The sequence below is a fragment of the Camelina sativa genome, chromosome 19 (genome assembly GCF_030686135.1).
Source record: "Camelina sativa cultivar CO46 ecotype springtype chromosome 19, ASM3068613v1".
NCBI lineage: Eukaryota > Viridiplantae > Streptophyta > Magnoliopsida > Brassicales > Brassicaceae > Camelina > Camelina sativa.
In genome coordinates, this window is record NC_141898.1 from 5775701 (window position 1) to 5801918 (window position 26218).

General features: G+C 38.2%; 5 protein-coding genes and 1 long non-coding RNA gene across 15 annotated transcripts; 4 read left to right on the forward strand and 2 right to left on the reverse strand.

Annotated features, from left to right (window-relative positions):
• Positions 1-202: 202 nt before the first annotated feature.
• Positions 203-1879, forward strand: LOC104773996 (uncharacterized). Of its 2 annotated transcripts, none has more exons than XR_015591320.1 (3): positions 203-557; positions 1237-1389; positions 1538-1879. It is a non-coding gene; the product is annotated as an uncharacterized LOC104773996 (long non-coding RNA). The 2 variants fall into 2 exon arrangements; XR_015591321.1 differs by having other exon boundaries at positions 234-557; positions 1292-1389.
• A 2973-nt stretch (positions 1880-4852) lies between these two features.
• Positions 4853-8622, forward strand: LOC104765079 (YTH domain-containing protein ECT4). Of its 2 annotated transcripts, XM_087502449.1 has the most exons (9): positions 4893-5213; positions 5672-5709; positions 5810-5987; positions 6227-6303; positions 6387-6554; positions 6634-6860; positions 6974-7522; positions 7630-7842; positions 7928-8622. In XM_087502449.1, exons 6-9 carry the CDS (start codon positions 6744-6746, stop codon positions 8258-8260), a joined length of 1212 nt encoding a protein of 403 aa, XP_087358575.1. In that variant the 5' UTR covers positions 4893-5213; positions 5672-5709; positions 5810-5987; positions 6227-6303; positions 6387-6554; positions 6634-6743; the 3' UTR covers positions 8261-8622. The 2 variants fall into 2 exon arrangements, with proteins under 2 accessions (XP_010487047.2, XP_087358575.1); XM_010488745.3 differs by having other exon boundaries at positions 4853-5213; positions 6387-6860.
• A 410-nt stretch (positions 8623-9032) lies between these two features.
• On the forward strand, positions 9033-12068 carry LOC104765081 (uncharacterized). 7 transcript variants are annotated; one of them, XR_015591324.1, is made up of 7 exons: positions 9033-9694; positions 9890-10034; positions 10123-10383; positions 10591-10672; positions 10850-11036; positions 11187-11472; positions 11905-12067. XR_015591324.1 is itself a non-coding variant. In XM_010488748.3 (7 exons), the coding sequence occupies exons 1-7, from the start codon at positions 9450-9452 to the stop codon at positions 11967-11969; spliced, it is 1299 nt and encodes a 432-aa protein (XP_010487050.2). In that variant the 5' UTR covers positions 9033-9449; the 3' UTR covers positions 11970-12068. The 7 variants fall into 7 exon arrangements, 4 of the variants coding, with proteins under 4 accessions (XP_010487050.2, XP_010487051.2, XP_087358576.1 ...); XM_010488748.3 differs by having other exon boundaries at positions 10591-10690; positions 10840-11036; positions 11905-12068; XM_010488749.3 differs by having other exon boundaries at positions 10840-11036; positions 11905-12068.
• On the forward strand, positions 11912-15911 carry LOC104765080 (protein STRUBBELIG-RECEPTOR FAMILY 4-like). The gene is made up of 16 exons (XM_010488746.2): positions 11912-11971; positions 12254-12378; positions 12494-12626; positions 12710-12781; positions 12886-12951; positions 13033-13104; positions 13184-13255; positions 13327-13398; positions 13491-13559; positions 13644-13709; positions 13795-14392; positions 14478-14749; positions 14832-14952; positions 15038-15174; positions 15265-15421; positions 15520-15911. Exons 2-16 carry the CDS (start codon positions 12285-12287, stop codon positions 15580-15582), a joined length of 2064 nt encoding a protein of 687 aa, XP_010487048.1. The 5' UTR covers positions 11912-11971; positions 12254-12284; the 3' UTR covers positions 15583-15911.
• Positions 15912-16093: 182 nt separating this feature from the next.
• On the reverse strand, positions 16094-20150 carry LOC104765084 (putative DUF21 domain-containing protein At3g13070, chloroplastic). Of its 2 annotated transcripts, none has more exons than XM_087502448.1 (14): positions 19247-20150; positions 19067-19164; positions 18887-18980; positions 18655-18732; positions 18390-18488; positions 18153-18234; positions 17934-18073; positions 17780-17858; positions 17615-17678; positions 17344-17435; positions 17184-17249; positions 16919-17035; positions 16572-16751; positions 16094-16491 (listed from the first exon to the last, which is right to left on the reverse strand). In XM_087502448.1, exons 4-14 carry the CDS (start codon positions 18678-18680, stop codon positions 16270-16272), a joined length of 1167 nt encoding a protein of 388 aa, XP_087358574.1. In that variant the 5' UTR covers positions 18681-18732; positions 18887-18980; positions 19067-19164; positions 19247-20150; the 3' UTR covers positions 16094-16269. The 2 variants fall into 2 exon arrangements, with proteins under 2 accessions (XP_087358574.1, XP_010487053.1); XM_010488751.2 differs by having other exon boundaries at positions 18390-18493.
• Positions 20151-20272: 122 nt separating this feature from the next.
• Positions 20273-26191, reverse strand: LOC104765083 (ABC transporter C family member 3). Its single transcript, XM_087502446.1, has 8 exons — positions 23308-26191; positions 23123-23209; positions 22375-23022; positions 22123-22287; positions 21503-22012; positions 21099-21404; positions 20711-21014; positions 20273-20608 (listed from the first exon to the last, which is right to left on the reverse strand). The coding sequence occupies exons 1-8, from the start codon at positions 25741-25743 to the stop codon at positions 20499-20501; spliced, it is 4566 nt and encodes a 1521-aa protein (XP_087358572.1). The 5' UTR covers positions 25744-26191; the 3' UTR covers positions 20273-20498.
• Between the last annotated feature and the right edge of the window lie 27 nt (positions 26192-26218).

Below are 26218 nucleotides of genomic sequence, written 5' to 3' on the forward strand. Positions count from 1 at the left end.
AATCGTTCCCTCTTTTTCTTCTGCTTAACCTAGAAAATTATCTCTCTGTCGAACCTTATGCACGTAACAGTATATATATTTTCAAAAACTAAAACCTGTTATAAAAAGGAAAAAGAAATCTCTGACTCTTCTTCCACGTGATGTGCACACGTTCCTGAGTCATGAATATAATCTATTAACTCGAATATAATCTATAGTTTTTATATACGTACGTTAAAGTTTAATTTAAAATTGGAAACAGTCTTGGTTGCATATTTAAAGTTTAAGAATTCTGATTGGTTATATATATTTTTTTGGGGGGGGGGGAGGGGGGGGGAAATTATTCGTTTCTTTCTCGTTTCTTTCTTTCTCTCGACTTTCTCTCGAAAATAAATGCTGCGATTTCGGTCATCTGTCGTCTGGGTCATGAAATTGGAAGAGTAATGGCTATGAACCTAACCTGGGATTTCCATCTGCTCTCTTCCTCCTCTCTCTCTCTCTCATCGAATTTCTGGTTGGGTATAATTTCTAGTTTGAAGAAGATTCCCGAGATGCAAGCAGTTCAAATATCTAAAGTTGTAAGTTTATTTCAGGAATCCAATAAATTGCTATTGTTAAGCTGCTGGAGATTTTTAATATGATGTTGATCAATTGAAGATTTCTGAGTTATCTGCTGTAAGACTTTCGTTAAGGTTAAACTAACTTTTTGGTTTTGTAATCATGAATTTAAGCTTGAATTGATGCATTATTGGTTAATTAGGTACTGTGATTAGGTTTGTCCTACCTCAATTTGTTTGTAGTTGTTGATAAATTAGGGTTGTTTGATGTGATTAATATTAGGGTTATGTGATTTGGGATTTGTTGTTTGGAAAATTAGGGTCCTTTGATGTTTAGCGCAATTAGCGTAGATTTGGTGGCTTGATGACTAAGGCTGTTAATTTCAGTTTGCTTGGCCATTGATATTGCTCTTTGGTTTCTTCTTTGGCTGATTTTTCATGGAACTGGTGTCCATCTTGACAAAATCAATGATGGTTTTACATTTATTTTAATTGATCTTTTGACTTGGACAAATATGTCACTTTTCCATTTGAGTTGTGACAATTTAGTCGAGTTAGCAATTTGGTGTGTACTAAATCAACAAAACTACCAGTGCTTGACTTTACGTTATCCAAGTCTATGTCTTAGGTCTGTAGATGTGATTAATATTGGATTATTGTTGTTGTTCATGGTTTTTGTTATTTTCTTGTGCCTTCTTAGATGACTATTGACTGGAATCTTTGATGAATTTGTGAGAATTGTTGCGTGAGCTCAGCAGGGAATGGCAAGGACACGCTTATGATTTGTTGTCAAAAAGTTGCAATCACTTCTGCGATTTACTCTGTGACAAGCTTGGTGTGCCAAAGATCCGAGGTAAAGCCATCTCTCTCTCTCTCTCTCTCTCTCTCTCTCTCTCTCTCTCTCTCTCTCTCTCTCTCTCTCTCTCTCTCTCTCTTTCATTTTAATTTGCTTATTTTGAACCTAAATGCAACATTATGGGTGTTTAATTATCTGTTTGCAGATGATGGTTTGTTGGTTTGCTGCAAAGGTGATGATGGTTTGCTGCTTTGTGGTGAACTTGTATTACAAGTTAAACAAATTTGAATTTTCAAAATTTGAATTTTCTTTGTTTTTAAGAGACCCTTTGCCATTGGAGGAGAAAAAATATAAGAACAACTTAAGGGTGTCTTAACTTCTATTTTTTCAAAATTTATACTTACATTAATGGAAAGAAACCATAAGGGTTTCTCACCATGGTCTTAAAATGAGAGCCAATATTGTAACTTTAGCTGTCGTGCTTTTGGGATGTATTATCCACTTTTTATTTTTTATTTTCTCTCTTTATTTCTTATTTAATTCGTAATTTTTCTTTTGCTTCTTCTAAGACCATCCCACTAGAGCAACTCATATAACTTGCTCATAATTGAACTAATCATATAATCTACATTAAACTAATCAAAGCAACAAACTAACAGCTTTAAACAAAATCACTTTCCACTAGAAAATCTCTATCAAAATTACTTAAAAAAAGAAAAATACCCTATGCAGTTCTATAAAAAAAAAGAAACAAAAGAAAATATGGGTCTACTTCATTGCATTAGTTAAGAAAACTGTGGACATACTGTTTAGTTACATGAATTATAGAATGATTTTTAAAATATATGTCCATTTGTAAAAATTGGAATAACAACATATGGAGAAAAAATTTGTAAAATGTTATAAAACTATTCAAAATAAGTAAATATAAGATCAAATATTAGTGAAGGGAGAATTGTATTTTTATTCAATATATGGCTTGAAATTAGGTAGATAGATCTTAAGAAATTTGAAACTAATATTATCAAATACAGAATCATTTTGTTTGGTTGTAAGAATTGTAAAGAATTAATTGAGACTTGTTTGGATACATGAACAAATAGAATAATGTTAATCCGAGTTTACCCTTAATGAGCTGACCTTTTAGGTTTTAAAGTAATGGCACATTTCGTAAATACCTTGAGAGTGATTTCAGACATTTTTAAAATATACTTCAATTTTAATTGTATTAAGATTGTCTAATAAGTAATTATTTAAAAGAAAACAAACATAAGATAAAAAAATCGGATGGATACGAGACGAGATGAGATGGATGAGTCAAGACGAGATGAGACGGGAGGAGAGAGGATGGGTTAAGACGGGACGGAACGTGTTTTCCATTCCAAATAAATACATTTAAGATTAAAATATTTTAATTTACATGAAAATAGCACACTTATACTATAACACCCAAATTAATATAATTTTAGTCATTTTATGAAAAAAAATAAATTGTTCTGTGTTGTAGCACGAATACCTAGTGATTTATTAAGAGATACATAACATAAGTAAGTAAATGAATATAAGAAAAGAATGAAAATAAAGATTCTCGGCCATGGTCTCGTCTGTTTCTGTTGTCCGGTAAGCCGGCTTTCTGGCCGTTTCTTCTTTGACGTTTTGCTAGGGTTAGATGGAATCGCTTTAGTTGGTTGTTGTTAGTGGTAGATTTATGGTGGTCCTTAGTAGTATTGAGCAGTTTGAGTAGCTTTCGATTGGGATGTTTCGGCTCCTTTCTAAGCGGAGGTTTCGTTTTGTTTGAATGTGATGGTAGAACCTTAAGTTTGTCGAGTTCCTTCTTCTTCTTGTTGTTCATAGTGGGTGATAGTCTTCTCTGTTTTCGTCGGTCTCGTCTATGTGATTGGTGTTCTACGAGAAGTTAGGCCTCGCTCCTTGCGTTTTGAAGACTTCTAGTTTGACGTTTTTTGGCGTATCAACGTCGTCGTCGTTTCCGGAAGTGAGTGGTCTTGCTTGTCGTGTTATGAAGTCCCTGGTTCTTGGTTACGAGAGATCGGCTCTCATCGTGTTAGGAGGTGGTTGATGTTATTCTTGAGTTGGCCGTGGGCATCCTTGGTAAATCTCATCCGTTTGTGCTTAGAAGAAGAAGTTCTTTGCTTTTTTGGTTCTATTGTTTCTGTTAAGGTTTTATGGCCGGTTGCTTTTTTCTTAGATTAAGGTTGTTGTCCTCATTCGTTTTTGTTATCAAATGCTTTGTTTATGTATAGTTTTTTTAGTTCTTTTGTTAGTTTCTGGGGAAATCTTGTTTTCCTCCGGCCTTTGACTCCGGGGACATTCTTGTAGTCCGCTGGCTTAAGTCTCCCCTCTTTTGGGCGTAGTATTTCACTTTGTATTCTACCTTGGTTGGAACCAAGTGTATTAATAATAATACCAGTAGACAAAAACAAAAAAAAGATTCTCGGAGTCTCCAAGAGAAACAAACAATGCATAGAGAGAAAAGACAAAACTAAGAAAGAAATCATTGTTATTTCCAATTTTCCACAAAAGAGGTCTCTCTCACTAAAAAAAAGAAGAAACGTTTATTTTGGGTAAAAACTTAAAAATTTCTTATTTATTTTTTTATTTGGATAAATAATACCTCGTTTAATTGTTATTTCCATGTTTTTCGCTTGAATTTTTCTTTTAATTTTGTTTTGTTAATTTAAAATAAATAGATAATTTATTGTTTTAAAGACAAAATTGTAATTTAAAATGATAATACACGTACCAGATATAATAAAACTTAGGGAGATTTTCAAAAATATCATCAAAATAAGTATTTTTTCCAAACTTAGCACACCATCTCTAAAATTCTAAAACTAGCACAAATTAATCTTTCAAAATTAAATTCTAAATTCAAAATTAATCTTTCAGAAATAAAGATTTTGAAGAACGAGCAAAACAATCCATCTTTACATTAGAAACACGGGGAATCCTAGTATATAATTCGGTTTATTTGGTCTGGATTATTTGATATAATTTGGTTTATTTGGTTTGGATTATAATATACTGTAGGTATAAAATTTTATCTACCGTTCTCAAGTTATTTGAAATTTGGTTCGCCACCTCTATTTTTTATATTTTATATTATCTTAGTGTGTGAATTAGCTTTTTTTTGGTTGGTGGGGCATAAATGTAAATGGATGGATGTATCTATAAACTGATTAAAATATTATTTAGTCACTCGATCCAGTATAGTATTTAGGATCACAGATTATGTTAATTAACAAGAAAAAAATCCAGCATTTGATCGAATATGATTAATTAAGAGATACATAACATAAGTAAAGTAAATAAATAAAAAGAAGAAGGAAAATAAAAGATTCTCGGAGTCTCCAAGGGAAACAATTACAGAGAGAGAAAAGGCACAAAAAAAAAGAAAAGAAAGAGATCATCGTTATTTCCATTTTTCCCACAAAAGAGGTCTCTCGCTAAAAAAAGAAGCAATGCTCTTTTCTATTTTGTAGTAAGTAACACTTTGCGCTTTACAACAAACGATTAAATAAGGTAAAAAACTTCTCATTAATGGCAATAAAGTTCTTTTTTGGTGGTTCTTTCAAAATCAAAACAGAGAGAATAAAAAAAAACACAAACTTGTAAACTTTATTTATTATTTACAGTAATGTAATCTCTCTATAACAACACCACCTACACCTACGTATTGGCCTTATTGCTTACGACGTATTTATACATATATGGAAAGATCCTGTGTCCTTCCCTACATATAAAGATTCTGTTTTTCCAGTTTTTTTTTTTTGTTTTTTTTTCTGAATCAGATCCTTATTCTTGACCCCTTTCGATCAGATTCATGGCAACGACTCAATCACACACCTCAGATCTTACTTCTGGTAACGTCACTTACTGACCCATCTCTCAATTTTTCAGATTCTCTTCTAAATTTGATTCCTTTACGTTTGATCTCTGCCTTTCCTTTTTCTCAAATTCTTAGTGGCTTTCGTGTCCAAATCCTCTTACATCGGATTTTTTTGATCTGTTAGGTTAGGTTTCGTTGATTTGGGTTTGGATTTAGAATTACTAGTTTTGCTTTTTCAGTTTTTGGTAGTGGTCTCATGAATTCACTAGTAGCGTAATTGAATTGCAAGTGTTCAAGTTTGGAAAATCTCGATCTCGTTTCTGTTAGGATCTGGGATCCAAGCTCTTTGATTTGTTTAGTGTTCCTTAAGTTCAAATTTTGGATTTTTTTGCATTAGGATCTGCTTTTTTTTTTTTTTTTTGCCGATCTTGATCTTGTTCATGAATGATTCCACCGACTTATTTGTGTTTACCGGTTATGCATGAAACACAGAGGAGCAACCTGCTAGTCTGGACATCATGAAGGAACAGGTAATTGATCTGAGTGGTCGTTGGTTATTATTTCCATCGGATTGAAGATTCACTGAAGAAAATTAACTTCAAATCTTTGTATTCCTTTTATCTTAAGCAGCCTGTTCCGGCAAACAACGAGACATCAGCCTCTTTTAAGTCCTCCCAGGAAGCTGCTGTTGTAGTTCATCCAGCAAAAGTTGCTCCACTGACTGGACCTTATGGTTTATCAGGTGATTTTGCCGGCCACTTACCTAGCAGCATCCTCTCTCCTCAAGCACAAGGCTTTTACTATAGAGGTTGGTTTGTGATTCATGTATTTTTAGCTTCTCTGATTATTATACTGTATCTCTCTTCTGAGGTCATAGAGTTTGGACTTTGTGTATAGGTTTTGATGTTTCATAAATACTAGAGGCAATGAAAAGAGAGAGTAGTATATATATGCCTTCCTGTACACATGAGTTAGTTCTGTAGTTCTTGAACTGAGTATGGGTCGTTTTGAAGCTAATCCAGATTACTTTCTATGTTGGGGAGCCAGGTTATGAAAACCCCTCTGGCGAATGGGACGAATATTCTTCGTATGTCAATGTTGAAGGGTTGGACATCACATCTCCTGTGTGTACATCTTACCATCTCTTTTCAGATTTCTTCTTTAGAACATTTCAAATTGTTCACTATTATTTCTCTGATCAAATCAGGTTGGCTTCAATGAGAATGCTTCTCTGGTCTACCAAACGGGATACGGATATAACCCTCAAATGCCATATGGGCCATATTCCCCTGCTGCAAGTCCCTTACCTTCTGAGGGGCAGATGTATTCGCCACAGCAGTTTCCGTTTTCGGGGGCATCACCGTATTACCAGCAGGTAGTTCCTCCTAGCATGCAATATATTACTTCTCCAACTCAGCCCGAGCTCACCAGCCTTGTCGGTGTTGACCAACAAGGTGATAACATTGGACCACGCCCCTCCTACCATCCTCATCCCATTGGACCGTTTAATGGAAATCAGCCAAACCTTGGTTTTCCTGAATGGCAGCAAGGTTTTGACGGGGGGATGTGGTCAGATTGGTCCAAGCCTTCTGATATGCACAGGCATTCTTCTTCTATTTCACCAGCTTTATCTCCTCAGCCACTTGGCTCATTTGGATCATTTGGCCAGAACGTTCCCATGGTTAGTTCACTTTTCTTTGCTATTCTTATCTGACACATAGATACCATTGGTCTATCAATGGTTGTATATTGGACTATATGTTGAAAGTAGATACTGTTCTTTTAATTTGTCAGGGATCACAGCGACAAAGATCATTTTACGGTTTTGGATCTGGTTCGAACTCTTATAACAGAGGTTACATGCATAGTGGTGGTCGTGGCCAAGGCTCTAACTATGGAACTAGACTAATTTCTAATGTGGGTATGGGAAACCAAGGCTGGATGGGGGTTGACAACACTAGAGGGCGTGGAAGGGTTAGCGATCTATCTCTGAGTGGTGGCTATAATGGTACCTTTGATATCCTGAACGAGCAAAATCGAGGACCAAGGGCTTCAAAGCCCAAGACTCAGGTCTCAGAGGAGCTTGATTCTGCTGCTGATTCTAAGAAAAATAACAAAGGCAGTGCAACGGAACACGAGGAATCCAACAACAGTTCGGATTTTATCACCGACTACGATAACGCCAAGTTGTTCATCATCAAGTCTTACAGTGAAGACAATGTTCACAAGAGCATTAAATACAATGTGTGGGCTAGCACCCCTAATGGCAACAAAAAGCTTGACGCTGCTTATCGTGAGGCCAAGGACGAGAAAGAACCCTGCCCAGTGTTTCTTCTGTTCTCTGTACGTCTCTAATCCTGGATCAAGTGAAAAAATACAGAATAAAAAATGAGCTGGTTACCCAGTTCTCTTCTTCTTTCTGCACATTATTTACGAGGTTGTGATTTCAGGTAAATGCGAGTTCTCAATTCTGTGGTGTAGCGGAGATGGTTGGACCTGTTGATTTTGAGAAGAGCTTTGATTACTGGCAACAAGACAAATGGAGTGGGCAGTTCCCAGTGAAGTGGCACATTATCAAAGATGTTCCAAACAGTCAGTTCCGCCACATTATATTGGAAAACAATGACAATAAGCCTGTGACGAATAGTCGAGACACCCAAGAAGTAAGTAGTACCATTCTCAAGCTTTCTTGTCCATAAGATACCTCTTTTAAAACCACACAATGCTAACTACAACCAAAAACTGCAGGTAAAACTGGAACATGGCATCGAGATGCTGAAGATCTTCAAGAACTACGACGCTGACACGTCAATCTTGGATGATTTCGGGTTTTATGAAGAGCGGGAGAAAATTATACAGGACCGGAAGGCAAGAAGACAGCCAAGCTTGCCGTCGGTAGGAGTGGTAGCAGGAGAAACAGAACATAAACCTGCATCTGCTGCATTGCCAACAGAGTTCATCAAGAACATGTCCAAAAGTTTTGCACAAGTTGTCCGCGTGGACGAGGGGAGCAAAGAAGCAAGCAAGGCCAGTTCATCTCCAGATGCAATTACAGCAGTCTCTTCCGGTCAATCCAACTAGTAAGTAAAAGACATGAAATTAGCAAAGACTTATGTTTTCAATTCCATAATATATGATATTTTGTTTGTTCTAAGAAGGTATTCAAATGAAAGTTTTACGTCTGACCGGGTCTGGTTTTTGTGTAAAGTAAAGCTTCTTTTTTTTTTGCCCTTTTCTGCTTCCGGGGTCTTTAGCTAAATTTGATTCATTTCCCTCTTTTCAATGTTTTCTATATAATACCCTCACTCTTCTGGGTTTGATTAGAAGAAGAAGATGAAGATAATGTACGAAAGACAATATAATGTTGCTCTTGTAAAGGAAATGCCTCATTTATCTTTGCAGGCAGTTTTTTTTATTATGAATAAAAATGCAGATTACACCCATCAATCATATTCAAAGCTCTCAGCTTTCCACATCTCCAAATTTTGTTTCTTTGTGGTCTTTTTTTCCCCTACACATATCTTTTAGATTAGGGGAGTCTGGTTATGAATGTGAAGGTGACAAGAAAGTCATTCAATGCCTTATTCATTATTATTTCATAATTCTTTATTGAACTTAAAAATTTAGAGATTGTCATCAAAAGGAACACTGAGATTGTGTGGTTCATACTCATACCATATCATTTATATTCATGACCCTTTCTACAAGCAAAGCAGATTCAGATCTGTGAAGATGTTATGGATCACCAAGATAATGTGGCTAAGGGTTCACTTGTATTTGATATTATCCATTAGTGAGAAACAAATAAAATTCTTTCATTTATTTAACAAACGTGTGTCTATGTAATTTACTTATTAGTCTATTTTGCCATGTTTCTAGATCTAATCGGGTCTAAACCTGACCTGTGCACAGATCTGATCTACTTACTAACGCTTTTTTGTAAACCTTACGTAAAAATGGTTTAGAAGAAGTAGCCATTGGTTCACACAAGAGGGCCCATATTAAACATTAAAAACAAAAGGGGCTAAATTATAACAACAAAAACATAAAAAGGGCCAAAAAGAAAAAAAAAAGTAGAACAAAAGTTAAGAAGAGGTCATATTCTCGAACCCTTGAGGATTGGTTGTAGTCTTTGTCACTCAGCAACAAGAACCAGACTAGTCCTAATCCTAGTCTTAGTCCTAGTCCACGCGCGAATATATGCAAACGTCTTGAAGCCATTTGATAGGACGGACCGATCTCCAGTAAGGGTTTTTGCTCAGGGAAAACGATGAATAGTGGCGATACCTTATCGACGTTTGCTCAGTTTATCTCCTCTTCCGATAAATTTTTCCGGCGAGCTGATGATGCTGATGGAGGCTTTTGTTATTGCTCGGCTACCGTGCTCGCTCTTGTCTTCATTCTTCTCTACCAAGTTCTCGTTTCCCGGAAATTTCGATTCTTCAGTCATGCCTCTCCTTCTTCTTCTTCTTCCCCAGCCGTCTCGATTTCTCAATCTCAGAACTCCCAATCAAGGTAAAGGGTTTTTTTTTTTTAATCGTTCTTGTCATCTCTTGTTCTGTGTTAGGACTTTCACAGTTTGGTTCCTTTTTTCTTTCTGCTGAGTAAATTTATAAACTTTAGTCTCTTCTCCTTTACTGTGTGCCTTGTATGATTTGAGTTGTAATCGTCTATGATCTTATTCATTTTATGGACTTTATTGTTTTGCAGAATCTCGACACTTGTTTCTGATGAAGATCTAAAGGGACTGATTGAGAAATTGGGGGAAAGAAATGGAGATGCTGAGATTTGGGAAGATGTTATTCAGAAAAGCAACCCTCGCGTGTCATACACTGCTAAATGCTGCAAACCAAAAGTAAAAATAGCAAAGCTTCAACCTTTGAGTGTCTTAGTAAGGTTTCGTTTTCTCTGATAACTGAGTTGATTCTTTTGGTTTCTTGTAGGATGGTGGTCCCATGAAGTACCTAAGTACTACGGTATTTGAGGACTGCTCGCCGGAGGTTTTGAGAGACTTTTATATGGATAATGAGTACAGGACACAATGGGATAAAACTGTCGTTGAGCATCAGCAATTGCAGGTTGACAGTATTAGCGGAATTGAGATTGGTCGCACTATAAAAAAGTTTCCCTTGTTGACACCAAGAGAGTATGTATTAGCTTGGAGATTGTGGGAAGGGAAGGATGAGTTTTACTGTTTCATCAAGGTATAATTAACTAAAACATTGCTATTGAAACAAACTAATTCTAAATTACCTGTTTTTACATTATTCATTTGCACCTATATACTCCTCTTCAATTTGCTAAGTACTTCTTGTATATGCTAGACATCACAGACCTGGACCATGTCATATATTATCTGTTATTGGCTTTGCCACTTAACCTATTATTTCTGGCTCTTTGGTTATTATCAGGAGTGTGATCACAGTATGGTGCCGCAACGGAGGAAGTATGTACGTGTAAGTTATTTCAGATCTGGTTGGCGAATCAGGAAAGGCAAGTGTTTCTTGTCAGGTTCATCATCATCCATATTTCAACTATAGCTTCTCTTGATGTCTCAACAGTAGTACATACTACAAATCTCTGTAATAAGAGATTTATCAGTGGTGTATAAGGTTTTCCATTCCTCCATACTGTCTATGCATAACTTAAACTTGCTGCAGTTCCTGGCAGGAACGCTTGTGAGATACACATGTTTCACCAGGAAGATGCTGGATTAAATGTTGAGATGGCAAAGCTTGCTTTCTCAAGAGGCATATGGAGTTATGTTTGTAAGATGGAAAATGCACTTCGTAAATTCATTGCAACCAGTCATCAACCCCAAGGCCCAACTTTATCTGCTGTCAGCTTAATGAAAAAGGTGAGATGTTAGTGGGTTTTAATTCGATCTGAGTTCAGATTTCTGGTCAAGTGCTGGAAGTTTTTGCCCTGCAAAATATGTGTTTGTAAAATCTTAAATTTGGTTTTCTGAAACTGAATATGCCGTCATCAACCTTGTGTTATCCCACAGATTCCATCAGAGTTAGAAAGTCAGACAAGTGACATCACAAACTCTGTGGGAACTACTACTAGTAGTGGTCTGCACACAGGTGAAGGAGCCAAACGGAGGAAACTGTTGAGAAAGCCTTCAAAGAAGCTGATAGCAAACAGTATGTTACTTGTGGGCGGTGCAGTTGGTGGTGCAATCTGCCTGTCTCGTGGTCACTCCGCCTTAGGTGCAAAGGTTGCCCTGGCTTACTTCTTGTCGAAGATGAGAAAGCGTGGAGCTCCACTGAGCCAAACCACCCAAAATGCTGGTATTTAAGTCATGCATAGAATTTGTTTTGATGAAACTCTGCAACTTCTAAGGTTAGATTAAGCTTGTATGATAGGGGAGTGTCTATTAAATGTGTGAATACTGTCATAGAAAGTTTCTATATCTTCAATGGCTCTGATCTCATGACCTCTGGGTCTTCAAAGTTTTGTATACATCTCCTGGAAGACAATATTTATGGGTTAAATGTGAATGTAAAAAAGTTGTATTTTACGCAGTGAAGCCTAAGGATATGGCCAAGAAAAATATATATTCAGACAAGATCTTGTTTTTTCTTACCAAATTCCAGACAAATTGAATGTTATTTCTCCCAGTTTCTGCGGGAAACAGATTGGTGTCTTTTCGTTTGTTTTGATGGTTCACACGTATGCTTGAATATACGTTGAAACAAACTTTGTTTATGTGTGTTTTGCAGTTAGATCGGACTTGGACACAGTTGTGGTCTCTCTCCTAATGTTTCGGTGTCTGCTTCAATTTTAGCTGTACATTTCTCTATTCACACGTCCAGATTTATACGCCCTTTCACTCAATAACGTCATTCAAAAAAGAAAAAAAAAAAAAAGAAAAAAAAAAAAAAAAAAAACAGAAGAAACTGAATTTGCCATTTTTGGTTACTGCCACACCATTTCCAAATTAGTTTTCTTCTTTCATGACCTTCATCTTTCTTTCCTCTCCTTCGGTTTTCGTGTGTTTCCTTTGCCCCCAAGGAAACCCGGAACCAGCCCTGGGTTTCTCTTTGGATCATCTTTTTTACATTTTCACAGATTTTCATTTCTGAGCTCAAAAGTGACAATCATGGCGCCCAATCTGCAGCTAGTAATACTTTTCTTCATCGCTTGTTTCGGAATCTTCACCTCTCTTGTTCTTGCAAAAACCGATAGCCAAGACGGTGAGTGTTGTTATTCAATCATTCAAATAGTTGTGATAAGATCTTGAAATCAGAGAGGTGGTTATAAAATTTCATCTTTGGCTCTTCCTGCCTGATCTTTTATGGATTTTTGTAGTATCGGCTCTTAATGACGCCTTTAAGAGCATGAACTCTCCATCAAAACTCAAAGGCTGGTCTTCGAGCGGAGGCAATCCTTGTGGTGACTCATGGGATGGCATTACTTGCAAGGGCTCATCGGTTACTGAAATGTTTGTTACTTCCTCTCCTATCTCATCAATGGTTTTGGATTCACCGATTCTGATCTTTATTTTGTTTCATTTTGTTTCTGTAGAAAAGTATCTGGACGTGGACTCAGCGGATCTTTAGGTTATCAGCTTGCAAACTTGAAATCACTCACTTACCTGTGAGAATTCCCCAATTTTTCAATGCATTTCCTTAAGCTTTACTTCTTGATCAGGTTCAGGTTGATATTAAGGGGCTACATGTTCTGTTTTGTCATTGTAACAGTGATGTAAGCAAGAACAATCTTAACGGAAACTTACCCTACCAGCTTCCTGATAAGCTTACTTACCTGTAAGTATCTTCCAATTACAATGCAGAGATTGATCTTTACTACACAGTTTCAATGTGTTAAGCTTTACTTAAATAATGCAGAGATGGCTCTGAGAATGACTTCAACGGTAATATGCCATACTCGGTATCTCTCATGAACGACCTCACTTACCTGTAAGCCAAGACCCTTTGCATTTTCTTTTCCCACATATCAGAGTTTTCTTCATACCCGCTCTTGTTTTGATTTGCTCAGAAACCTTGGTCGTAACAACCTCAATGGTGAACTGAGCGATATGTTTCAAAAGCTTCCAAAACTTGAAACAATGTAAGTAGACATTTGTTTTGCTGCTAATTTGGTCAGATGTCATATTCTTCATTCGAGTATATTTCTTGCAGTGATCTGTCTTCCAATCAACTCACGGGAAAACTACCCCAAAGTTTTGCCAATCTAACAGGCCTTAAAACACTGTAAGAGAAGAATGCACTTTTAAGTGTTAACTACTTAAAAATGAAATCCTGTGCTGTTACTCATAATGCCATCTATAACTCTTTACTTTTAGGCACTTGCAAGACAACCAATTCAAAGGCTCTATCAATGCTCTCAGGGACCTCCCTCAGATTGATGATGTGTAAGTCTTTTGAAGGCGCTATTTTCTATCCTTGGAATTAGATATTTCTTTCATTAATGTTGTGTACGAATCTTGCGATGACAGAAACGTCGCAAACAATCAATTTACTGGTTGGATCCCAAACGAGCTAAAGAACATTGGAAATCTTGAGTAAGTTTTATCTCTCATTTTCTCTTGAAAACAATTCAAAAAGGTACAAAAGCAATGATTTTGTTTTCTTCAATTTCTTGGTTAGAACTGGAGGAAACAAGTGGTCAAGCAGTAGAGCTCCCTCACCACCTCCCGGAACCCGTCACATAGACAGAAACTCAGGAGGCGGTGGAGGAATGAGCAAGGCTCTGATCACTGGAGTTATAACAGCGGTGTCTTGTATAGGTGGACTCATTCTCTTTGCAGGAGTGATTGCATTGTTAACTCGAAGAAAGAACGCTCAGCTTTCTTCTCACTTTTTCGACGAAGAGAAAGGAGGAACCAACCGAAGCAAGCCACTCTTCACACCACAACCCTCTCAGATGCTTCAGTTCGACAATATGGATGACTTCAGAGGACAGAAGACGGTTGATTCCAACACTTCAATTGAGACAAAGGCTTCTGTTAAAAGAACTTCTTCTGTCAGTTTCAAGAATTCTCCTACTTTTCATCTCATACCTTCTACTCAAGTGGTTGCAACTCCTGATCGTTTCTCCAACCTTGAAGAATCCCCTGACACACGCGGTGTGAAAGCGTTTACGCTAACGGATTTGCAGAACTCCGCATCTGGTTTCTCACCGAATCGCCTTCTTGGTGAAGGAACCATTGGACGTGTCTACAAAGCTAAATATCAGGATGGAAGGGTTTGTTTTTCCTTCTTTCTTTCCACTTTTCTCTCTATTCTTCTTCTCAAGAAACTTCCTTCAGTTCTCTTTCTTTATTTAACAGAAATTTGCAGTCAAGGAGATTGATTCTTCACTGTTAGGAAAAGCAAATCCGGAAGAGTTTTCACACATAGTGTCGAGTATCTCGAGTATTCACCACCCTAATATGGCAGAACTCGTGGGTTATTGTTCAGAACAAGGAAGGAATATGCTTGTTTATACGTATTTCACAAGTGGATCACTTCACAGATTTCTTCACCTGTCTGATGATTTCAGCAAACCATTAACTTGGAACACCAGAATCCGAATAGCTCTCGGAACTGCGCAAGCTATAGAGTAATTAGTTAAATCATTTAGCTATATATTAGCTGCTCTAATTTTTCCTTTTATTTTCTGACAAGAAACATTCTTTTGTCAGGTACCTTCATGAAGCATGTTCGCCTCCCCTAGTTCACAAAAACATCAAGTCATCGAACATTTTACTCGACAGTGAGCTAAATCCTCACCTCTCAGACTATGGCTTGGCAAATTTTCACCACGTGAGCGTCTTTTAGAATTAGTACTTCAAGAGGTACAAAGTTGTTTCAAGTCTGTATTTAAATGTTTCTTTCTTGAAATTTGCAGCGCACAAGTCAGAATCTTGGAGTTGGATACAATGCTCCAGAATGCGCAGATCCCTCGGCTTACACACTAAAGAGTGATGTTTACAGCTTTGGTGTGGTGATGCTGGAGCTGCTAACTGGTCGAACGCCTTATGACAGGTTCAGTGATCAAACAGTAATCTTCGATATAATTCTCAAAACTATACAAGTGTATCTGAAATGGTTTTTTTGCTTGCCTCTGAACTATAGTGATAGACCAAAACCAGAACAGTCTCTAGTTCGTTGGGCAAAGCCACAACTTAAAGACATGGATAGTCTGGTGGAAATGGCGGATCCCGCGCTGTGCGGGCTCTACGCTCCAGAGTCTGTATCAGCATTTGCGGATATAGTTTCAATCTGCGTAATGGTATGCTCATTGTTGATTCTCTACTGTGTTATTATGTTCATTTAAAGTTTTAAGGTTCAAGGTTTGTGAGAGTTGGATGGTTATTACTTTTTTTTCAGACGGAGCCTGGGCTTCGGCCGCCAGTGTCAAATGTGGTGGAGGCACTGAAGAGGCTAGTGTAGTCTACTGCCTCAAGTTATATTGAAGTGCTTGAATGTATTTAAGGAAGAAGAATAACTCTTTTGGAGATTTGAGGCTAACAACCAGAGAAACTTCTGAGCCAACTCGAGTAGGAACTCAAAAGCTATTGGATTCAGGTTTGTATAGAGAGAGAGATAGGTGGTAAAGATGGTGGAGGAAAAGAGAGACAGAGATTCTAGTATTTGGGTTTTTGTTTCATATCATGTCTTAACATTTAGATTAATCTTTTAATCATTGAGAAAAGGAAAAAGAAAATTAGCAGTGTCATTGAACAATACATAAGACATATAACACGCTTTCTTGCATACAATTTAATGATTTATCATCTACAAACCCACAAATCAAATCCAGGGAAGATGTGAACAGAAATAAAGCAGAAAGCTCTGTTTTCGGAAACAGAGTCATCATCCCCCATCTGTTCGTAAACAGAATTAAAAATTAATTGTAGCCTAATCACTAGTTTCATATTTCTCCTGATTCGTTTGTGGGTTCTTTTTCTTGTATAGGTATTACCTAACATGAATTTCTTATTTTTATCCATCCTGATTATTACATTAAGCTAAGAAGAAAGCTTCCTGTATTTGTGAGCTTTACTTCTTTCCTTTTCAAAGAAGAATTGAAAAAAATGCAGCTTAAAGAAAAAAAATGGAAGGAACTGTGTCTCAGTGTCATTGCTGTTTCTTGCTATTATCAGCCAATACATGTTCATCTAAGACAGCATTCTCGGGTTGGTCTTCATCAGACAAGTTCCCATCATCCTCTTCGCTACTCCATTTCCTTACAAATTTAGGAACCATGCTTTTTACATCTTTTGCCTCCGACACTTGATCCATATCGTTCACTCTTTCAAAGCGGACAGCACTAACTTTTCTTGCATTTCCTGCTAGTATCTGCTCACGGAAAAAGACCTTCATTAGTTCAAACATTGAAGGTTGATTTGTGTCAGATATGATAATGAGCCACTCAATACCTCTACTCTATAAATTTGGTGCTTTTCCTTTGGCTCTTGCCTCTCCTGTTTACCTTCCTCTTCCTCACCATCCTCTTCCCAGCTTTCCTTTTCAAGAACAACCTTTACACTTTCTCCAGTTTTTGGGATATATCCAAAGGCCTCGCACACAAAGCCTGAAACTGTCTCGTACTGAATGCCCTGCTTCCCAAATGAACAAACATTGTGGGTTTGCAACTTTAAAAGAGACATAACATGTTCAGAGGGCCTAAATAAAAGCTTGTCTACCTACAAGTAACCTTAAAGATGTTGTTCTGTTTCCAAAGTGACGCAAGGGGTATCAAAGACACTGCTGAAAATTAAATTACCTCTGGCATTTTCATATTCAGTTCTTCAGATAGCTGGTCTATCGAGGTATTAGCATCAACATCATATATCCCCTCATCTCTCATGACAATATACCCTGTTTTCTTCTGAATCTCCTCCTATTGATGAGCCAAAATCATGGAGGCCAGAAATTAAGTAATGGAATAGAGCCTCACCAATGAGCAAATACGTTATGTAAGATATATAGGTTAATCATATTAACAGGTCTAGGATGGTTTTCTAAAAGAATTGAAACTAAACATTTACTTTTGAATCATTTTCATCAAATATTTCACCAACAATCTCTTCGACCACATCTTCAAGAGTTACTATCTGCAGAAACAAATTGATAGGAGAAAGATCAACTAATTGTGGAAGAGAGAGTAAAGAAGTATAAAAGAAGTGATCAAAGAGGAGCAGCACATACTCCAATGGTTCCACCATATTCGTTAAGAACAACTGCCATGTGAACCTTTCTTATGCGAAATTCTCTAAGAAGATTCCAAACAGACATTGAATCTGCAAAGCGTAACATATATCATTAGATTTTCTTCTCTGTGAAATAATTCGGTGTGAAGAATTAGTGTTTAATGTCGGTAATATAACAATGATAATTTAATCGGAATGGAGAAAACCCGAAGCAATAAAATGCCTAGTGGTTCGGTATCAAATGCAAAAGCAAACACATTGATGATTACCAGGGACGAAGTATGCAGGCTTATGTGCCATGTCCCCTACAGAAGTACTTTCTAGTAGATCACCCTTCAAAATCAACACAAGATAAATCATTCTAAACAACACGACTAACAGAAAGGACCCTAAGAATAGCTGGAAGGAAATAACAGAAAATGAAACCGTCAAACCTTTTGAACATAATCTAGGAGATCCATAGCATATGCGATTCCCACGATGTTATCTATACGCTGCTCAAAAACAGGCACCCTGCAAGAAAACATGAGCGTGATGAGTAGTCCCAAGGGAAATGGCTTCAGACGGAAGGCTTCGGAATTTATTTACCTTGAGTACTGATGGGTCACCCACATACTATGGAAATCAACTAGACTGCCACTGGCGTCAATTGCAACTACATCAACAAGAGGAGTCATCACCTCTCGGACATGGGTATCCTTTATCTCCAGCACATTTTCAATCATATCCTGCAGAGCAATCATTAGGATAAACGTAAGTATGTATAGATTTTAAACTTAAAAGACTAATATATTACAAAACTCATACCTGCTCCTCTTCTTCAATGGCGCCACTTAATTCTGCACCTCGTAGCATCAGTTTCAACTCATCTTCAGTAACATATGGTTCGCTGAGAAATTCAAGAAGCCAAGGGATTATGACTACAAGTCGCTAAATTTTAACAAAGAATAAGGCATGACAATCCAGTAAAACCGAATCAAGTATTCTTCTCAAGCAAGCCAAAATCTATAAGAGATACTAAAACAAGTCTAGGCTGATGCATACCTCCGTCCTTTCAAACCAAGAATTTTCAGTATTCCCATTGACAGATATGTGACAATTCTTCCCACAGGATATAATACTAAGGAAAGCCACGCCACTGGCCTGACCTATGCACAGTCAGACAACATAAATCATGTATTCCTTTTTACTACCCACATATGAGATATTTGAACAATAAAGCTATTTCCTATCAGAATGGTCACAGTGAGCAAAACCAATGAGTATCCACATATATTAAGTGAACCAATGCCAATTAGTATAAACTTACCACAAGCCTTGCAACTTCTTGAGCATTGTGGACAGCAACACTTTTTGGAGTAATTTCAGTCAAGAGTAAAATAGCCACCTATACAGTAATTCAAGAATGACAAATCCTTAGGAAGCAACAATACTGATCAAAGAATATCCGTACAGAAACAAAAGAGGCATTGTACTGAACCAAAGAAAAGAATTTGAAAGTTTACAGGTATAGTAAAAGTGTTGAAAATTTTTATACTTACTGTCATCAATCCAGTGGCTGCACTAACACCAGCTTCCCCAAATATAGCTGTTGCTGCTTCAGTGACCAGGGCAGTTGCCGCAATATTCACAACACTAAGACCAACCACAAGACCTAAGATAAGAGACAAAATTTAAAGCAATCCTCTAAATACAAATTGCATATAGAGAAAAGGTAGTACGTTGTTCCAATAAGTATTGTCGTCAGGAATCTGGTAACATCACTCCGGAGCATTCTGAATACACCATTCTCTGGTTCTTTCTCAGCCAACTCACGCACCTGAGATGAACCAAACATAAAACAGCAATATTTCAAACACAATCAGATCAAACAAAAATTAGAAAAAACGATATGAAATTACCTTCCACGGCCACAAAGTGGTAATAGAGGTCTCAGCCATAGAGAAGAATGCAGAGAGACTGAGCAGCGCAGCCAATATAAGACCTTGCTCTCTAAGAACCTTAAGAACCTGGTAAATTTTTGGCAAAGCATTCTTAAACAAGACTACGCTCTGACCAAACACCTCATATCCTGCTTCCACAACACCAGCCGATGCTAAAACTTTTGGGCATCGATACAAGAAAACTCCACACACTACAGCTCCTAGAACAATTCCACGTTTCAGCAAAACCTTAATCGACTCCAGCTCCTTCTCGCCAGAATCAGAATTATGTTGACTACCCTCGTGACACTGACTCGAGCTAAACAGCATAAAACGACTTCTGTAGCTAAATTCACAACTTCGTCTGAATCTAAAACTCAAATTGGAGTTTCTAGACGAACTCAAAACCACAGGGCAGTGCAGCTCAGCTCTAGGGAGAAGTCTTCCTGAAAGCTTCGATTTTTGACCATATCTCTTCAAATTTAAAGCTTTTGTGTCAATGACAGATCGACCCAGAACAGATAACTCAAGTGCCATGCCCGTCATAAGAATCTGATTGATAAAACAAAAAACAAAAACAGAAGCCCCGAGCTGAAGTATGCAGAAAGATAAGACGGCTCCTCCTTTAATCCAAGTCAATGTCTCTCGAAATGCTCAGAACCGTCTAAGATTGGTACACTAAAAGGATAGTTATCTGTTTAGTTAAAATAAAATGGTGAGTTTGAGAATGAGAACTAGGGTTCATAGCTTAAAGATGGGGAGACCCCCTCCGGCAGCGAAAAGCCGAAAATGGTGATGTTGCGGAGCTAAAAGGCGCAGCCTTTCTTTACTCCGTCGAATTTGTTCTTTTTTTTTTCTCAGACCAAACTCGACTGCAAGTGGCAGCCAGATATGGTTAAAATGACAGTTATACCCCTGTCGCATCCACCTACCAGATATGGTTAAAATGACAGTTATACCCCGAGATCTTGATTTTAATAAACTAACCCGGTTTGCTCTTCAACGTTTCTGAATGAACACATCTTTTTATTTGAATGTAGCGATGTCGAATCATATATCATTCATTACAAGCTATATAAGGTAAACTACGAACAAAAATGCTCTTAACAAAATACAAGTCTTTCTTCTTGTCAATCAGAATCCAACTAGTGAAGCAGTTGAACCAGATTCAGACTTCCTAAGTTTTTGTTTTTCATCGTCATCATCACCAAGAAAATAAACGTTTCTAGCTTCACTCGAAACTGGAACTAGATCTTGTAGTATACTCAGCCACAAGTTTAGAAAAAGATGAAGACTTATCCTCCAAGAGTCTTACTGGCGTATCATACTCCTCAATGCTCCCTGCACACAAAGCAAAAACAAGATACACCTCAATGATTGATTCATCGGCACACATGTTCAATCGAGAATGAATTTGAGTTTTTATTTTATTTTCAGACAAACCGTTGCTTAGAAGCAGAACCATGTCGCTGTCAATAACTGAAGATATCCTGTGTGCAATGGTTATCACTGTACAGTCTGAGAAGTGTTCTCTTAAAGTTTTCTGAATCAGATTGTCAGTTGCAGTGTCAACAGAAGCAGTGGCCTCATCAAGCACCAAGATTTTGCTTCTCTTGAGAAGAACTCTCCCAAGACACACTAGTTGCCTCTGACCCATACTCCAATTCTCTCCATTCTCGCTCACAGATGAGTCGAGCTTTTGTTCCTTTTTCCTCATCTCGTCTCCGAGTTGGCACTTGTCAAGAGCCTAAACCACAGTGAAAACTTTAGTCAAGACTGAACATTGTTTAAACTAGATAAAGAAAGAAGAATGCAAATTAAACCAACCCACCTCCCAGATTTGATCATCTGTGTACTCTTCAAGAGGGTCTAAGTTACTTCTCACTGTTCCTTCAAACATGGTTGGATCTTGAGGTATAATACTTAGTCTTAAACGCAAGTCATGCAACCCAATGGTCAAAATATTCACTCCATCTATCCTGATTTCTCCAGCTGAAGGTTCTACAATGCGGAACAGAGTTTGTATCAAAGTCGATTTCCCGCTTCCTGTCCTTCCAACAATTCCTGTTCTTAAACCTCCTTTGAATGTGCATGTTATTCCTCGCAACACAAGAGGCATATGTGGAGCATATCGGACCTAACAATGTGTCAAAATTTTCCAAATGGTTAAGATGGAAATTGAAACAAGTGCGACAACTATAGCACGTTATCTTAATAGGAGCAGTAGATCAATACCTGAAGATCACGGATATCAACTTCACCACGTGAAGGCCATGATTGCTCTGGTCGGTTCGATTCTATCACAAGAGGTGGTTCACTGGGAACACTTGCATACTGAAGGATCCTCTCCACCGATATGATTTTGTTCTCAAGATTACAGAGAGTCCAGATCAGCCAAGCTTGGAGGGTATTCAGATTTAGTCCATAAGTCACTGCTAATCCCGCGAGACTTGGATCAATCACTCCAGTAGGTATGGAGACCAAGAAAACCAACGAAAAGACAAATGTAAGTGATGATAACATATCGAGACGAAAACAAAGCCATTCCATTGCTCCAGCTGTATAGAATTTGGGCCTAGAGTAACCATCACTTAGCCTCATGTTGTCAGCACGGAATCTAGATTCTTGACTGAAACTCCTGATGGTTGTCGCCCCTGAGATCGTTTCAGAAAAATGCTGAATCAGAGGGGCTTTGCAAACTCCAACTAACCGCGAAAGTTCTCGAGCTGCAGCTATGTAATAACGCTGCAAAGTTGAAAGCTTTTTGTCACAACTTCATCACTTAAACAAACTTCGCTAAATTTGACAGAATCAACAACTTTTATGGTGGACTGGATTATATTTATTGGAAGTACCTGATACCATATAGAGGCAGCAACCACAGGGATGAAGACGAGAAAAACCATCCAAGAAACCTGAGACATTACTCCAATGATTCCAATAAGCTGAATGACTGTGATAGCAACTGATCCAAATTGATACGGTATTTCCAAATCTACTGAAGACTGGTCGGTAGAAGCCTATAGAAGGAAAACAAATAAACACATTGATTACCAAAAAGATATATATGGAAATCCTCAAAACAACTATAGTGGCCAGCGACGTACTCTACTCATGATTCTTCCACTTGGAGTGGAATCAAAGAAAGACATAGGAGAACGGAAGATGCAGCGATGCATTTTATGAAACAGTTCAGTAGCAGTCTTGTAACCAGCGGTGACAAGAAGTGTGGCTCTAACAAGAATGCACAGGGAACTTCCAAAGGCCAGAGCCACATACACAATCATTAACGTGGAAAGTTTCACAGGAGCTTGCACATCCTTAGAAACAGGAGTAGCCCAAGCCATCCAGTAGTTGCTTCCAATCTGTAGAAGCTGAAAGAGTGTTTGCGCCAACAATATGAAAGGCACAAGAGCTCCTCCGTATGCTAGTGTGATATATTTCCAGTACACATCCAAAGAGACGCTACCTTTCTCCCTCTCTTCCTCTTGAACAATTTGTCTTTGGGGCTCCCCGGAATCTACTTTATCATTCTTCGGATCTTGACTTACTTGTTTCCCATCGAAACCGAGAGCATCTCTCACAGCACCATTTTCTTCGCCTAAAACTGATTTCTCTGAAACAGAATTGGCATCAACAGAACCAACTACTGCCAGAGCCTCCTGATGTGCGCCTATAAGCTCCATGAAATCAGTTCCAGAGTTGAGGATATCACTGTATTTTCCAGCTTGGCTGATTCTCCCATCTTTCATGACCTGAGGCATAAGAAAAATCGATTTTGGATGATTTCATATTCTCAGTAATACAATATTCATATAGATAACAGAGGATAAAGACAGTAAACTAATTACATACCAGTATAAGATCAGCAGCAGGTAAGAACTCAACTTGATGGGTTACATATATAACCGATTTGGAAGACAAAAGCCCCAGTAAGACTTCCTGAAAGAAGTGTGAGCATGAGAATCAATTTGATAGCCTGATTGTTTTACAGAAGGGGAGATCACAATCACACTAATGGCTAAAACAGAAGAACGTACCTTAAAGAGATGCGACCCTGTGTGTGCATCCACAGCACTAAAAGGATCATCAAACAGATAGATATCCGCATCTTGGTAGAGAGCGCGTGCAATCTGTATCCTTTGCTTTTGTCCACCACTCAAATTGATGCCGCGTTCTCCAATAACTGTCTGATCGCCGAATGAAAGTATTTCCAGATCCTTACTCAAAGAACATGCTTCAAGCACCTTATCATATCGTTCTCTTTCCATAGGTTTACCAAACAAGATGTTGTCCTCAATTTTACCGCTCTGAATCCAAGGAGATTGTGCAACATACGCTTTTGTCCCACAAACCTTAAGACTTCCAGATATCTTGGGTACTTCTCCTAGTAAAGATGAAAGTAAGCTCGATTTCCCAGAGCCAACAGTACCACAAACTGCAACCTTCATCCCAGGAAAGATCTTGAAATTTATGTCTTTTAGAGTTGGGTTAGCGGATGAGACATCCCAAGATAAAGTGCTGTTGATCACTTCGACCGCCATGTCTGAACTTCCCTTGGGGAGCCTCTCTACAATGTCAGGCTGTAGATTGTCCAGACAAAGATAGGATGCAAGTCTATCAAGAGAGACTTTTGTCTGCACAAGCATGGAGATAGTGTCGGGAAGATTGTAGATAGGCTCTTGTAGAATCCTGAAGGTTGCAAGCGCGGAGAGTATCTTTCCTGACTCAAGGGGAATACCGAGAAGTATACAAGCACCAAAAGTGCAGACTGACACAATAGTAGGAGCCCCCCAGAAAACAAAGCTTATAACAGCCGAGTTATACACATACTTTTTCAGCCACCCTTCCTCAGATTTGCGAAGCTCAAAAATCTTGGACAGAAACTTCATTTCCCACCCCTGAAGTTTGAGAATCCTCATGTTTCTTAAGATCTCAGATGTTGATTTCATCCGGCTATCCTTAGCTTTCATTAACTTCTCCTGAAACCTCTCTTGCATTCTCCCGAATGGAAAATTCACAAGCATTACTAAAATGGTAGCAACTAAAGCCGCTATTGATGCTAGTCCAAGATTTCTATACAAGATCCACAGAGCCAGACCGACTTGTAACAAAACCATCCAGGGGTCATGCATGTACCAACTAAAATCACCAATCCTCTCAGCATCCACAGTCATGAAATTTATAATTTCCCCACTTGTGCGTCCTTGCTTTGACTGGCATGAAAGGGTCAGACCCTTATCATATATCATCGCGACCAAGGCTGATCTCATCCTAATGCCAACCTTCTGTAGCCTAAAGAACCAATGTCTCTGTGAAAGGCACTCCACAAACTTAGCAACAAAGAAAGTAATGACTAGCACATATCCTTCATGGTTGTACAGCCTACGTCCATTAAGGTATTGAACGAAAGTATCAATGAGTGCAGGCCCAACATATGACGCGACCGTGTAGATGAAAGCAAAGAATGCTGTCACTAGAATCTCCCACTGAGCCGAAAAAAACAACGCCTTTATAAGCTTGAACGTGGTAACGCCACTACTCTCTTCCCCATCTGATGCTTCAAGCATACTCCTAAACTTAGGAGCTAACCCAACCACGCTGTCGTTATCATGAAGCTGCGGAACATCTTCTAGATCAATGGTTTTCTTGTTTCCAACTTCTATTAATGGACTCATCCATGAGAAAGTCAAAAGACTGAGAATGCCAGCTCTCGAGTAAGGAGTAGCCTCACCACTCCCATTGGTTTTATTCAACACAACGCCACCACCACCAACAACAACACTAGAATCACCACCGTTCAATAGAGGTTCTTCCAAAACTCCAATTCTGTTGCTTCTATCTTTCTTGAAGAAAGCCACATAACCGAGAAACAAAGCAGCACTAAAAGCAAGAACATCGTACGCTAGAAGGTGACCAGATACAGTTTCATCTCTCTTGTACAGAACAAAGTCTACCACAAGAGAGTAACAAGAAACCACGAGATAGAAGCACAACCATAGCCTAAGTAAAAAGGGAGCCTTTTTATCCTCATAACCCCTACAGCGATGCAAACGAATCGACAAAACCCCCCAAGAAACCAATCCCAATAGAAACCCGAGGGAAGAAACTAGCTGGTCATTATCCGACCAACCACTATCGTACCAATAGAAACCACTCAACGACATCAACACGAGATTAAGCAGAGATAAGGCAAAACTAGAAAACAGAGCCGACTTAAACCCAAAACCCCTACTATCTTTTAAGCTCTCCGTAACAGCAGAATAACCATTATTATTGTTATTACCCCTAATTTTATCACGCACGAATGAGCAAAACAGGAGCAGCAACAAAACCGCGTGTAAGAAACCAGAAACCCATGTAAGGAAATGGGGTTTCAGAAGGAAAGACGTAGAATCGGGTGGCAAAATAGATTCCGAAAACGATGACAACATTGCTAACATACCGTTACCCGTTGTGGAACCGCGAAAGTCCATGTCTTTTTTTGCTCTTTCTTCTCTCTGTTTTTTCCAATGATTTGAGAAAAAGGTTGAGTTTTGTAATTTAATAATTTAGTATTGAGTTTTTCTCAAGGAGAGGAGACTACTTATAGAAAGGAGAGTGGAGTGATGATGTAGACAGTTATCCCTTGGAGAGCACGCTCACGAAGCCAAGAGGAAGAAGACGAAGGAGAAGGAGAAGGAGAAGAAAGATGACAACTCTCCTCTCTCAAAACCCCACCAGAGCACTTTGGAAACGTGAGGGTTCTTTTATTTTTCCATATTCACTCACGGGTCTTTTTTTATTAAATAATAATTTTAAAATGTTGGAAAAAAAAATCAGAAATTTGTTACTGTTTTTAAGCCAAAAAAAAGGGGATATTCGTTTTTTATATCTCTCTATTTTTTATTATTAGCTGATTTGATTTTGTTGCTCGTACATAGTAATTATGTTACATGTTTTTTTTTTGTA